The 15,416-nt window shown below is 39.1% G+C and overlaps 1 protein-coding gene across 6 annotated transcripts in view; it reads right to left on the bottom strand.

Moving 5' to 3' along the window:
• The window catches only part of adamtsl3 (ADAMTS-like 3), a 246,013-nt gene that overhangs the window by 199,337 nt on the left and 31,260 nt on the right, over positions 1–15,416 (bottom strand). For 5 of the 6 annotated variants that reach the window (XM_067494161.1, XM_067494172.1, XM_067494192.1 and 2 more), the window contains exon 3: positions 14,169–14,288. The exons of the other annotated variant lie outside the window; for it this stretch is intronic. In XM_067494161.1, coding sequence (XP_067350262.1) covers positions 14,169–14,288 — 120 coding nt within the window. The remainder of the gene's footprint in view (positions 1–14,168; positions 14,289–15,416) is intronic. 6 annotated transcript variants of the gene reach the window in all.

Consider the following 15,416-nt stretch of genomic DNA (forward strand, 5'->3'; position numbering starts at 1 on the left):
TAAAGCTCTGAATGTTCAGGCTCCATCATATAGAGAAGACCTCATCAGAATCAGAATCAGAATCAGAAAGAACTTTATTGCCAGGCATGTTTACACATACTAGGGATTTGTTTTGATGACAAAGCTTCACAGTGCAACAGAATGACAGTGACAATACAAGAACAAATAATAAGAATAAAGGAATAATATACAATATAAAGATAAATGCAAAAAGCTAAACAAAAAGTAAAATTGACAAATGTGAATACAGTAGTTATGTGTGTAACTTGAAAAGTAAATGAGTATGAGTTTTAATTAGATTATGTGCAATAGTGTTATGTGTTCTGTGTTGGTCAAGTGTTCATGAGGGTGATTGCCTGAGGGAAGAAACTGTTCCTGTGTCTGGTCATTCTGGTACTCAGGGCTTTGTAGCGTCGACCAGAAGGCAACAGTTCAAACAGGGAGTGTGCTGGATGTGAGGGGTCCAGAGTGATCTTCTTTGCCCTTTTCCTCACTCTGGATAAGTACAGTTCTTGGAGACTGGGGAGGGCTATACCAATGATTCGCTCAGCAGTCCGGACTACCCTCCGTAGTCTTCTGAGATCAGGCTGGGTAGCTGAGCTGAACCAGACAGATATAGCAGTGCAGAGGATGGATTCTATGATTGCAGAGTAAAACTGATTCAGCAGCTCCTGTGGAAGGTTGAACTTCTTCAGCTGGCGAAGAAAGTACAACCTCTGCTGGGCCTTTTTCCCAATGGAGTCAATGTGAATGTCCCACTTCAGGTCCTGGGAGATTGTGGTGCCCAGGAACCTGAATGACTCCACTGCAGTCACAGTGCTGTCCATGATGGTGAGTGGGGGGAGAGCGGGGGGGTTCTCCTGAAGTCTACGATCATCTCCACTGTCTTGAGCGTGTTGAGCTCCAGGTTGTTAAGGCCGTACCAGACGGCCAGCTGTTCCACCTCATAGCACCATATCATCCCAGTAGACCACTTCCATCTCAGAATGCAGGCCTACTTGTGGTTCCCAGAATTTCCAAAGGTAGAATGGGAGGTAGAGCCTTTAGCTATCAAGCTCCTCTCCTGTGGAACCAGCTCCCAGTTCTGATTTGCTTATAGTTAGTTATAGTTATGTTGCTATAGGCTTAGACTGCTGGGGGACCCACCCCCCAATACACTGAGCTTCTTTCCTCTTCTTGACCCTCTCTCCTCTCCTCTCACCCCACAATTGTCACCACTGCATGACATTAACTCTGTGTGTTTTCTCCCATAGTTGTCTTTTTCCTTCTGTCTCCCTCTCTCTGTCCCCTCTCTGGATGTGTCCCCGGCTTTGAAGCTGTGAACTGCCCGATGTTTTCATGTCGCTTTTTTTTTTTTTGCTCTTTCCTTTTCTCTCTCCCATTTCCACTCACTCCAACCGGTCAAGGCAGATCCACCCTGAGCCTGGTTCTCCTGGAGGTTTCTTCCGTTAAAGGGAGTTTTTCCTCTACAGTGTTGCCTAGGACTTGCTGAAGCGGGAATTGCTGGGTTCTTTCTATACATCTTTATAATCTTGACTTTATTCTGTAAAGTGACCTTAGAGAACCTAGAGGACCTTTGTTGTGAATTGGCGCTATATAAATAAAGTTGAATTGAATTGAATCTAACATGGTGGAGGCAGTGTTTGGCATGAGTATGCATAGATGGCCAAAAAAACAAAACAAAAAAAAAAAAAAACGGTTCACTAGTGTTTATTGATGATCTGACTGCTGATAAAAGTCAAATAATAATTTCTGAAATGTATAGGACCATAATGTGCTGAAATTCAGCCAAAAGCAGCAAAACATATTGGCAGCTACTTCATATTGCAGATGGATAATGATCCAAAACACAGTGAAAACCAAGAGGTTCTTAAGGCAAATAAGTGGAATATCCTTCACTGACCCAGTTAGTCACCTGATCTAAACAGAGTACAGCAGTTTTTTACTTACTGAAGACAAGACTAAAGGCAGAAAGACCCACAAACAAGCAGCAGCTCAAGACTACAGCTACAGTAAAGGCAAAGTGTCTCAAGAAAGGAAACTCGGATCATGTACATGGGTTCTAGATTTCCGGGACTCATTGACTACAAAGGATTTTTAGTCTAGTATTAAGGGCAATAATTATTTTTTATGATTATGTGAGTTTGTTGCATTGTATATGATGGGGAGGTGTTTATGGTTTTAAATGGCTGTGATTCCTGAATGGTTAATGTCACATCATCAATTAAAGCTGAAAGTCTTGACTGTTGCATTTTAAAGTCACTGTGGTAGTGTACAGAGGCCAAATGATAAAATAAAAGCTTCTTTTGATTCAAATATTTATGAGTCTACCTGTATACCTGACCTTAGTGGAACTCCCAATAAGTCCTAATGCATTTCTCTGTAAAGTAGCAGACACCCATTTTTCCATAGCTCCGTGTTACTTTTGCTGCTGAGTTAAATCATCAACAAACATCAGTGAGCCAAGACATTAAATTATGTCCACTGTGAGCTTCTATAAGTTGAGCACCTTCTTTCTTCCTCAAAATTTCAGCCTCCCACAATCTAATCTTGATCACATGAGTCCAAAAAACTTTGTTCCAGCACTTTTGTCTCTGTACAGATTCCAATTCCAAGATTCCAAGATTTCTCTCTGCTGATTAGGGGTTTACATTTCTGTATTTCTGCTCATGAAGTTTTCTTCAGAGGGTGCAATGTGATATCTTTCATTCTTCCATATCATTCTGCTCTTTGGAAGTTGTTGCTGAAGTCACTGATTGTTTATTTGGGGTTTTTCTTCACAGCCCTCACACTGGTTCTGTTTGCTGACCTGATGCTGCTCATTACACTAGTAGTTTCTTTTTTTCAACAATGATGCACTGCTTCTCATTCACCCACCAATGGGGGAGCTGCATGTCATTGACTGTTGTGAGCTACACTCACTGGAAGCAGCTAAGTTGGGGTTCAGTGTCTTGCTCAAGGACACTTCGACATGTGACCAGGGGAGCCAGGGATTGAACCAACAACTGTGGGATTGGTGGATGACCGTTCTACCTCCTGTGCCATGCCAATGCCATTCATTCTTTTATCTTTTTCTCCTACAGGCAGCTCTCTGGTATCAATGTTAATTTTACAACAAAAATTGTCTTTACAAGTAAAACCCAAGTCATATTTAACTATTTATTGTTTGAAAAATCGATCTCGCAGGACACATCTGGGTAAGAATATACACCTGCCAGTCACATGATCATACTGTACTTTTGGAAGATATAAAACATTGGGAGAATTGACATAAAAAGGTGCTATACTCTATGTTATTCAATGATCAGAGTGTAAAATACCATTAAACAAAATCTGAAATTCTGAACTTTCATTTGATATTCACATTTCTTACACCTAAATGTCTAAAGTGTATAACAAAATCAAATGATTTAGCGTAGTGGTTCTATAACTTTTGGAGGAGCCTGTATTTTGTCACTGCTCTGGGACATCTATTAACTCTGCTTTGACTAATATTCTTTGTGTTGCAAATGAAAATGGTTTGCTCCTCACTGCAGGGCTGTGGAAATAATAATAATCCAATTTTATGGTTCAACAAATACCAACTAAATAAATCACAGGTTGCAGGATCTGATGGGTCATAGGGTATGTTCCTCTGAAAAATACAAAAGAGAAATATTACTGATGTTTATTATTATTCGCCTTTATATGAAAATCATTCAGCAACTATTTCTCTTTACAGTTTTCGTTGATTTTTCTGGAGCCTGTTCACACTGGGATGTGAGATAAGAAAGTCCACATGTTCCACTGCCCACTGTAGGTCAGCAGTTCATTTTCCTTTGCAGATGCCTGTTGTGTTAAAAGAGCAGATCTAAGATCACAGTGTGAATGAACAAGCTTAACCAATCCAGTTTAAGCTTTTTTATAAAAAAAATATGGCATCCAAGATAAAACCATCTATTATAACCAAGCCCAGAGCTGTATCTAGAAATGTTACAATGTAGAGAGAAAGTGGGGTAAAAGCTCAATTCCATTCAACCTTTGGATAAGATGATGTGTCAGTCAATTGCAAATACTGAGATGGAAAATGATGGAAAAGTTTCACATGTGCTCTGCACAATTCTGAGCCTGCGGTTGCAAAGAAATATAAAGTATTAATACAACATTGAATTTAAATATAAATTAGATTTATGATATATTCATTATCATTATTCATTCTTCTAGTCCTTTTCTTAACTGAGCCCTGTTGAGTCCACGAACTCTATTACTCATAATGTATAAAGAATAGTGCCTTCTCTTTCTTTACCACAACTATGGGACTTATTAAGACAATCAGAATGAATCATTAAAGGCCATTATCTGCATTATTTATTTATTTTATTATTATTATGGAGTTCCACTGAGTTCCCTCGGATTTACAATTTTAAAAACTGCTTCTCGTTCCCCATAATAGGCCTTATGCAGTAGCTCTGCTTTTTTCCGTTTGCTGTAGCTCCTGGTTCTTTAAGGCTCTATCTCACCCCAAGTATATTGTGTCCTAATTGGTCAGCTTGCAGAAGCCAGCCAAAGTGCAGAGCATTGTGTAAGTTGTGGGTGCGTCATGACAAAACAAAGGTCAGTTTATGGACTGAGGATGTTCATACACAGGACTGTTGTCAACATTATGGAGAGAAAGTCTCCAGGATGCCTCAGGAAAGAGTCGACAGAGCTGACAGACACACAAGAGTTTGTTTTTTCCTACATATGTTCATGCGCTGTTTGATCAACCATGTTCCAACACAAAATACAAAAAAGGCTTAATATGACTTTGAGGTAATATAACTGAAACTCAAGTAGAAAATCTCAGAACAAAAATGTAGTTTAGCATAGCCACTGCCTTCTGTGAAGAGCTGATGTTCGAGATAGAATCCAGCAAAATGCGGCCCACGTCTCCATCCTGTTCTACTTCCTTCTCTATAGGCTTTACACGAGTCACCATCGATCTTGAGCATTGCTCTCATCCATCTTCTCAAATCACCTTTTTAAATCCATTTCACATAGATGGGATGAAAGCCTCTCCTAAAATGCAGCTGAGCCAGCGGCGTGCATAGCTGCAGATTTATGTCAGTCTGAGGCAGCAAACCTGTATTGTAGCAAGGCCTTAGGGAAATGACAGAATTATTAGTCACTGAATGTCTCAGCTCTCCCCAACGCAGGTAAAACACTATGACTGGACCCTATTCCCATAACAGATATTTTTTCATTCCCTTGTATCTCTACTAATCTATCAAGACTGCGATAAAACATGAGTTAAGGTAGTTTTGCTCTTAGTGTAACACTTCTGCCTCTGCTCTTCTAGACATGAGATTATAAAAGAGCCTAAGCCAGGAAAGAATAGTGCAGAGAATATAAAACCAGCAAAGAGAGAAGCATAGACAAAGCAGCGCTAGTCAGACCCAGATAGAAAACGAAAGAAATGTAGCCTCAGATAAAGCTGTTGCTGCGTCATATTCTCTATTTGTGGCTCAGACCTCTGTCAGACAATGGGGAACAACACTGGCGTCAGAGCTGTAAAAGCTTGAAATCCCAATATTTTTGAGCATTTCAACATAGATGGTCACACACACAACACTCTGATGCTGCATTTATACAACATGGGTTCAATTATACCTTGAGAATTATACCTAGAAAAGTGAGCCCAGAGAGATACTAGTGAGCCAGCTCTGATTTGACTCCCTCTCCTCAGTGTAGCAGTAAATACATTTGGTATTTGAATTGTTTTTATGCGCTAACAGGCTGTGCTTTTTATATCAGGATCCAAGCTACTTTGCCTGAGGCTGCTCCACTAAATTTCACATTACAGTTACAAAGTAGGCAAAAAAACCCACCCCACCCACCTCCACCCGTCACCACACACATGCACACAATGTGATGAGACAACCTTTATTCTGCTTCTTGGTATATTCTGAGTGACGCTGTGATTGCATCTACATTGCTTCCTGCACACATAATGTGGTGTCTTGTACTACTTTGATATTACCTTTCTTAAAGTTACATCATGTGTAGGGGTAAACACAGAATTTAGAACACTAATTTACAAATGTATATTGTATTAAATAGAGATTAATATATAGCCCTGTTTCCGGAAAAGTTAGGATGCTTTGTGAAATGTTTTACTGGAAACTATACAACAATATATTAAATGTATAAACCAAGACATTAGTTTGATTGAAAAATAAAAAAGCAAACACCCACAACTTTACATCTGTCTTGTATTTCTAATGTGGTGGTGGACAGTGGTCAGAAATGGTAACTGAATGGTCTACATCTGCATAGATGCTCAGCAAACTGACATGCTTTTTGTGCTCTTACACGTTTCTATTGTGAAGAAAATTATACATTTTCCATACTCATATCTGTCCACTACTACATAAATGCTACAATCTAGATTTGATTTTGTGACTGCATCTGCTCATTTTGAATTTGAGGCTAGCAACATGTCTCAATACAGTTGGGACAGGGGCAGCAAATGAGCTTATTTGGCTACAGGTACATTTCATGATTTGAGAGCATGCCAGTGTCTTCGGTGGAGATCCACCACACACCGGTTATCAAATAGTTAAACAACGAAGAACCTTTCTCAACTTAAATCTCAACTAAAAGCTTTTATCATCTTAATTGCCTTAATAATGAGGCAGAACAGACATTATTCTGTAGTGAAAATCACTGCATAGTCTCAGGAACACCTCTGGAAACCACTGTCAGTAATCACAGTTAATCACTGCATCCACAAATGCAAGTTAACACTTTAACATGTAAAGAAACAAACAGATACAAAAAATATCTAGAAACACTAGTTAATTTGGTGCAATAAATATTTGTATCTGTATGATTTACAAATTTAGATGCATTGCAAATAAAACTTTTTTACTTCACCACCCATGGGAAAAAAATTTGTGTGTGTGAGAAGATTCAACTCATGATCCACAAATGTGTAGATCAATATTTGTACTTGCAAAACAAGACTGGTTCTTAAAATAGTGTCTTTGTGCACAAAAATGTACAAATGTGACTTTGCGAAAAACAATTTGCACAAATTTTATTTACAATACATCTAAATTTGTAAATCATAAAATACAGAAATTTGTGCAGAATTAACTCCATACACTGCCACCTTCACTGGGCTCAAGTCATTGAAAATGAACCGTAGTATAATGAAAAGTTCTGTTGCCAATCATGGTCACTGGATCTTCTGGGCTAGAGGAGGATGCAATATATGTAAGTTGTGGAGCAAAATATTGTGGCAACCACACAAATAATTTCTCAACTAAAGTCTTAATTAACCAAATACAAATATTTCCCAACAGCATGGGTAAGTAGTAAAAGCGGCTGAAACAATATATATATATATATATATATATATATATATATATATATATATATATATATATATATATATATATATATATATATATTTGTTTTTTTGTTTTTTTTTTGTCCTCATGGCTTATCCTGTGAGTTCAGGGTTGCCACAGCAGATCATTGTTGATTTGGCACAATTTTTATGCCGGATGCATTTCCTGCTACAACCCTCCTCAATTTCTACTGGACTCCACTACTGGATTCTACTTTTGCCCAGAGACACGTTGACATGTAGCTGGGACTGGGGATTGAGCCACTGACCCTGTGGTCCATGGACAACTGCCTTGACCAACTGAGCTACTGCCACCACAGAAATATATCAAACAAATATTTAAAGCAACTGGTCCTCTTACAGAGTATTATTGAAAAGAAAAGTTGAATGTTCTGCACCTATATAGAGCTTTTCTACCTATTGGCACTCAAAGCACTTTACACTGCTTCTTATTCACCCATTCACACTCACAATCACACACGCCAATGGGGGAGGTGCTATGCAGTTCTCTTGCTCAAGAACATTTTGGAGGAGCCGGGGACCAAACCAGCAACTGGGGGTTTGGACGACTGCTCTACCTCCTGCACCACAGTTGCAGAGGTGATGCAACACAGGGGTAAACATGCCCCTGTTCGAACATGTCACTGGCATCAAATTTTAAAAAAGCAAATATTTTTAACACCTGGTATGTTGCCTTTGTACTAGTTTAATAAAATATACAATGTACCTTATTTACAAATTGCTGCATTCTGAAAAACACAAAACACCCAATTTCCCCAACCTGTTCTGTTTTTGTGTTTTAAGACACTTAGTAGACCAAGCGTATCCAGGAAATGTCTGACGAATGACATCTAATAACAAAGATTTGCATATAAACGTGATGTTTATTAAATATTCCAATTATCTTGTCCACATTGTGATTGGATCTAATTGGGTCAATTAAAAGCAAACGTGGGGCATCTTATATATGTATATTCAATTTTAATTAAATTCAATTCAACTTTATTTATATTGCTTCAATTCACAACAAAGTCATCTCAAGGCACTTTACAGAATTTTAAGTTGAAACTGTCAGAAAGGTGATAATTGTACTCTCTGTTTATTATTGAGGTCAAAGTGGGTAGTGGAGTTGTACTGGAGTGCGTCATAAGGAAAAGCAACCCAATCTCCAAAAAAAGATGTTCTTATGCAGCTACACTGCAAACGTGATTACGTTTTAGTAGGGAAAATAATCAATATGTTTTTTTGGAATGAATGAAACGGTACTTTCATTAAGGGAAAGGAAGCTGCCTAGGAGGTGGTTGGGGAGAGTGGTGTGTGTATATTGCACAGAACTGACAGCCAACAACCCGGGTTCGTTGTTATTATTAAGCGCTGACCTCAGCGTTACATCGTTTAGGTGTTTAAAGGTGTTGATTTTCCTCTATTACACCAGACCTCGATCTTCCTCAGACCCTAAACCAGCTCCTCTACCTGCCGAACCATTTGATGGCCCAGATGGATGATCTACATCATTGTTAAGCCATAAAATGGCTTAACAATGATGTAGTCAAACAAAGTGGACACATTACTGCAGGGTCGTGTATTACAGGAAACGATATTTTGCTGCATGATTGGGTATTTTGGCATAAGAAAGAAAACGTCTGTTAGCATTTCGATGTGTAAAACCTAAATAAAGACAAAATGCGATGATTTGCAAATCTCATTAACCCATATTTTATGCTATAGGCTTAGACTGATGGGGGACCCACCCCCCAATACACTGAGCTCCTTTCCTCCTCTTGACCATCTCTCCTCTCCTCTCACCCCACATTTGTATGACATTAACTCTGTGTGTTTTCTCCCGTAGTTGTCTTTTTCATTCTCTGTCTCCCTCTCTGTCCCTTTCTGCAGGTGTCCTCGGGCTTTGGAGCTGTGTGTTTTCCAGTGTCCAGCTAATGGTCCTACCAACCTGCCTGATGTTTTGAATTTGCTTATTGTTGCTCTTTTCTTTTCTCTCTTCACTGTCCACTCACCCCAACCAGTCAAGGCAGATGGGCGCCCACCCTGAGCCTGGTTCTGCTGGAGGTTTTCCTCCGTTTTAAAGGGAGTTTTTTCTCTCCAGCGTTGCCTAGAGCTTGCTCAAGGGGGAATTGCTGGGTTCTCTCTATACATCTTTATAGTCATGACTTTATTCTGTAAAGTGCCTTGAGATAACGTTGTTGTTAATTGGCGCTATATAAATAAAGTTGAATTGTATTGAAAATTTAAATTGTTCCATATTTTTTTAGACACAGTTTGTAGCAGATTGGTGAACCTCTGTCCAGCTTTACATTTAAGAGGCCCTGCTTCTCTTAAATGCTCCTTTTACATGTTACTGACCTGTTGCAAATTAACCTAATCAGTTGTTAAATAATCACACCTTAGTGATGTCAATGATCCTAATGACCAGAGTGTGTCACACTATAAACACACAAGTAATGAGGTAAGTTACAGACTTACTGTGTAAGCAGAGATTCCCAACTGTTCTCCACAGAAAACACTGCCCTGTTTGTTTTCCAACCTACCTATGTTGATTACCTGGATGAGCTGTGTTCATATAATCAGAAGCTGAAAGATACTATCTTAGATAAGGGTGGGTTGTAAAAAAGACAGTGATGGAGCATTAAAAACATATGTAATAAAAGTCAAAGAAGCCCTAGTTCATCTCCTTTTCCTAAAGTTAGATGTTTTATACCTGCTGTAGCTGCTTGGTCTAAACGTTCTCTCAGACACATGTGCATCAGTGCATTAATTGGCATTCGTACATACTGAGTGCTGTTTACAGCAGTGTTTCTATAAAGTGGCTATCAAAATACAACTAGATTAAAAAAATCGCATTGACAGTAAGTTATTTTCTCTACTGTCAGAGAAATGTATATGTATGTACCAGCTCAAGTCCACAGTCACTACTGCTTCTGGGTATGTAGATGCACCATCATCTTTCGAGGTGCTGAAGATGGTACAGAGTTTGTAGTGTAGCTATACTCAAGCATTAAACTGCTTATATTGGTTTCCTTTTAAAACGATAATTATAAGCAGGCTCATATTCAAATAAGTTCATTCATGAGTCCAAGTAGATGTTTGGGACAAATGTAAAGACATTCCCTCCAAGGATTTCTGAGATATAGCATTGACAGGAATGGGTGGATGTGAGTTCACATTGACTTTGAACTTTTACCATCACAATCTAATCCAGGGGTCTTCAACCGTTTGTCCCCTGAGAGCTACGTTTTTAAAATGAAAATGGCAGAGAGCTACTCATGTTTTGTAACATTTATTCTCATACCTTATTTCAGCACAAACAAACTGATAAGCTGTTTTTCTGAACTTTCGCTGTCCACAACTCACATTTGGGAGACTGTGGCGCAGGAAGGTAAAGCACATTATGTTTCCTGTGAACGTTGCAAAATGTTGATAGTGAACATGTGAATGAAATGTTAACACAACGCTTTTTTGTTCACCAAAATATCCAATCATGCAGCAAAATATCCTGTTTTGTTTTTTGAGCAGGGTCTCCAAAAGTCTCCAACAACTCCTGAAAAAGTCTCTAGATTTGTCGCTAGTTGCTTTTTTTAGCGGGGTCTGAAAACTTGCTAAATGGACTGACAATATTGCTAAGTTGACAACACTGATCACCACAGGCCCGCACTTTCCAGAAGCAACTAGTTGGAGACCCCTGATTTAATCAGTTCATTCTTTTCTTATTGGTTTCTTGTGCTAGCATGTAAGGAATTACAGCAAGGCCTTTCTGGGATATCAAAAGAACAGATGTGAGGTCACATGGACCTTGATCTTTGACACCCAAAATCTAATCAGTTCATCCGACTGTGGCAGGAAGGTAGAGCGGTTGTCCACCAATCTCACAGTTGTTGGTTCAATCCCCAGCTCCTCCGGTCACATGTCAAAGTGTCCTTGAGCAAGACACTGAACCCCAACTTAGTTGCTCCCGCTGAGTGTTGGCCAGCTGCATAGCAGCTCCCCCATCGGTGTGTGATTGTGTGTGTGATTGTGAGTGTGAATGGGTGAATAAGAAGCAGTGTAAAGTGCTTTGAGTGCCAATAGGTAGAAAAGTGCTATATAAGTGCAGAACATTTACCATTTACCATCCTTGAACCCAAGTGAAGATTTGTGTCCTTTAAGGCGTCTTAAGACACATTGTTGACAGGAATAGAATAGAGGAACTATCAACCTGAAAGCATAATATTTCCAGGTACTGCAGCACAGAGGTGTAACAGAATTACACTTCTCACTGTGATTAACAAGTCACCTCTACTTCGTCACTTTTTAATATGCTACTGTCAATACAAAGTGTCTCATATTAAAAGCCTTTTAGTTACTCATGAGGTATTTATTCTGTTACTTTCTATCATCCATCTGGGCCATCAAAATTTGATGCAATGCATTCATGTCTGAATGTGTGTGTAATGAATCAATGGAAGGAAAGAGGCACAGCAGTCAGTAACTCCCAATGCAGCAACATTCACTCAATGTGAGTTAAAGCTGAACAACTGTTACCAACAACTGTATACTTATACTACAACTGTATCCCTGGAACCTAAGCCATTACACTTCAGTGACACACACTTTGTTTTGAACCACATGAAGCAGCTGGAATAGTGCTGTTAAATGTTTCAAAACCGTCCATCTCCTCTACAAAGTAAAGCAGTAAAAGGGTTCATACAAGGAAAATGTGTTCCTTCCTCAAAGTATAAGCACCATAGACTAGACTGTTTCATACACTAAGCTCTATCCAGATCCTACTCAGACATTTCATCAGACAATTACTATGTCATCCTCAACCTTGACTTAGATTTTTGCTTGCCTTGTACCTCACTTGTAAGTCGCTTTGGATAAAAGCGTCTGCTAAATGACTAAATGTAAATGTAAATGTAAACCTTTGAGGAACCTTATTACAAGGCTCTGGCACACAGATGCACAACAACAACCTTGAGCACTACAGAATTCTAGAGAGCTGTAGACAGCTAATGCAAGTAGAATCTCTCCAAACAAGGTTTCCATGTTTCTTTAGAGGTCATTTGTATGATATTTGTCAGCTGCAAGGCTTTAAAAACACAATGTACTCAAGTTCTTAAGCTGATTTATTTGAATCTGTGTCCAAAGCACAGATCCTCTTATGAACCACACTCCATTGCCAGATGGATCACTTTACAGCGCTGGCCTGCTTTATTGACTGAAAAAAGAAAAAAAAAAATCTCCATATTACTGGAGTTATAAAGAGAAGAATGGGTGCTTTGAGTGTGTGTGTGTGTGTGTGTAACTGTGACTAAACCAAGTACCCTTTGACACAACATACTGAGGCTTAATTTTCAGTGCCGCATAAAACGTAGAGAAATGCTCTCAGAACAATTTGCATTTTTGAAGCAGTTTTTTTCAGACTGCAGAGAGTAGAAAATTACCTCGCTCTCCTCATCAAAGCACACCAAACTCCAGAGGAATGCAATATGAGGCCCAAACTACTTACAGAGCCAACACCTACGTACAATACAGCACTTTTCAAATTCAAGTCTGAAATTCAGGTTCCCCACCAAGCTGAGCCAACAGGTATGAAAGGCTTTGTGATCAACCAGTTAAAATGTGTTTTGCTCTCAAAATCCTGTGTTATAGTCGTCTCAAATGCTAAGGTGCAGTTAATGAAACTAGGATCCACTTGATCTTCATCTTCAGCTTCTTAGCACGTCATTCAGTGCACCAAAACTGTGCTGAAATAACTGTGTAAACAAAACAAAATCACATGTTCCCAGCTGATACAAGCTACTTGAAATGCTTACTTAAAATGATCAATGCCTAATACTGTATATATGTGTGCAGCTGCCTACACAAACTTCTCCCACCAGTAATCAGCTCTTATCCACCTATAACAGATGCTCCTCTGTGCTGCTGCTTGCACATCTAAATGTAACAAAAATTGGACTAAATGTACAATTTAGAGTATTTTCTTCATTTCGATCAAGAAAACTTTCTATGGACATGTCTTTTTTTACTGCGTTTCAACAGGTGATTTAAAAAAGGTGCAGGTGCTGAATATAGCAGGGTTTGTTCTCTCTGGTAAAATTACCTTAGGATATTGAAATATTAATAAGATTAATTTAGTATTTTGTTTTTTTACTGTGTAGTGACTAATTGAAAGAGTGTGAAAGTTTTACAAGAAGTTATGTAGTTTGAGGGAGAATGTTTATTAATGTGAGAGCATATTGTAAAAGCACAGGTAAAAGAGCCGTATATAAAAAAGTAAAGTAAAATAGTAATAAATGGTTAACAATGTTGACAATAAGTTGAAATAATAAATAAGCAACAGCTCCATTCTTTGTTATAAATCGTAACAGCGTGTTAGCTGAAGCAGAATAGAGGAAAGACAGTGTGCAAGAAAATGGAAGGAACCAGTGCAGTGGAAACAACACAGGTAGCAGCACCGCTGACACTTTAGATCCCCTGGAGTAACAAGTACGGAGACATCAGCTCAGACAGCCTGCAGTGGTGAGGAAGATGAAGATCGGAAAGCCTACAGGTCTCCACCTGTTACTCAACCTGTAGCTTCTAATCCACTCTGCTGCGCTGAGGTAAAACCATCTGCTGCCAAAGCCAACACTTCTTACATGGGAATGACAGTCTGTGTGTTTGTGACACAGTCTACTAGACTCCCCTGTTGGCATATGAAGATATAACAGCAGTTGATAGCATTCCAATTTAATCACCATCAGCTTCTGCAAAGCCACACTGGTCAAGCAACAGAAAAAAAAAAGAGAATGTGTCTGACCTGGTCGTCGTATCTGTAGGTCAAAAACTGGTCCTCTGTGGCATCCTCCATGAAGCTGCCCTGAGGTGAGAGGGCAAACTCCGGCACAAACACTGCACTCTGCGGCTGCCGCTCTGCAAACTGACAACACACACACAAGTTCTCTGAACCAGTATCCGTGTGAAGTACTTGAAAATATTATCAGTGAGAGGATGGTTAACTGTGAAACACATACACACACTAAATGAAGGACATACACATATTTTTTTCAAGCAATTTGAGGGGTTTACATTGACTTGCTGTCATTTCCTGGAGCTCATCTTTACTTGAACAATTACAATAATTACTGAATAGTCTTCAGTGTGTTCTGTGTCTACACAAAGACTCCATATGAACTCCTGCATGATGTTTGAAATCTGTACCATGTCCTACCCTAAGGATGAGACCAGCCGCTATAACTATACCTCATTCTTTTAGTCACTACCTAAAGCACATGACCAGACTGGAAGTTTTGCCTTAAGGCTTAGTTCCCTCATCAGTTGTGTCTGCAATATGGTCCATCCACACCACTACTGACGAAAAATCTCATTCACTGTCAGTGAAAACCCAACATAGTCAATGTATCTGCTGTGCAAGACAGTGACAGCAATGTGACAAGGAGAATCTCAACTTTATGCAAATGTACTGTTGCAGTTTCATTAACAGCTAGACCGGAGTAATTTGGAGTAATTTCAGTGGAAGCACAGAGTTTCTGTGTGTTTGACACATTTTATAATGTAGATTACCAAACCATAAAAATGAACGGATTGTAAAAACAAATACTTTGTTATAGTGTATGAAATGGTAAATGGTCTGCACTGCATCACACACACACCGATGGGGGAGCTGCTATGCAACTGGCCAACACTTACTGGGAGCAACTAAAATGGGGTTCAGTGTCTTGCTCAAGGACACTTTGACATGTAAACTGGGGATTGAAGCAAAAACTGCGAGATTGGTGGATTGGACTGCTCTAACTTCCCAACAAGAAAACAAACATCCATTCAAAGCACCATATCATGTGCTTTGTGCTATCAGTATCACAGTAACTATCATGCTCAACACAAATCCTCCCAACTACAGCTTTCTTGCAGTACAGTTACGAGCCAGTATCTCAATTGCACAATATCTGATCAGTGTTTCCACTATAATCCAGCAGGTGTCATTGTTGTTTTCTTAGTTAAAAAAGAAAAAAACTGTGCCAAATCAACATGCGGAAAAAAGATCCAC

The sequence above is a fragment of the Channa argus genome, chromosome 2 (genome assembly GCF_033026475.1).
Source record: "Channa argus isolate prfri chromosome 2, Channa argus male v1.0, whole genome shotgun sequence".
Classification (NCBI taxonomy): Eukaryota; Metazoa; Chordata; class Actinopteri; order Anabantiformes; family Channidae; genus Channa; species Channa argus.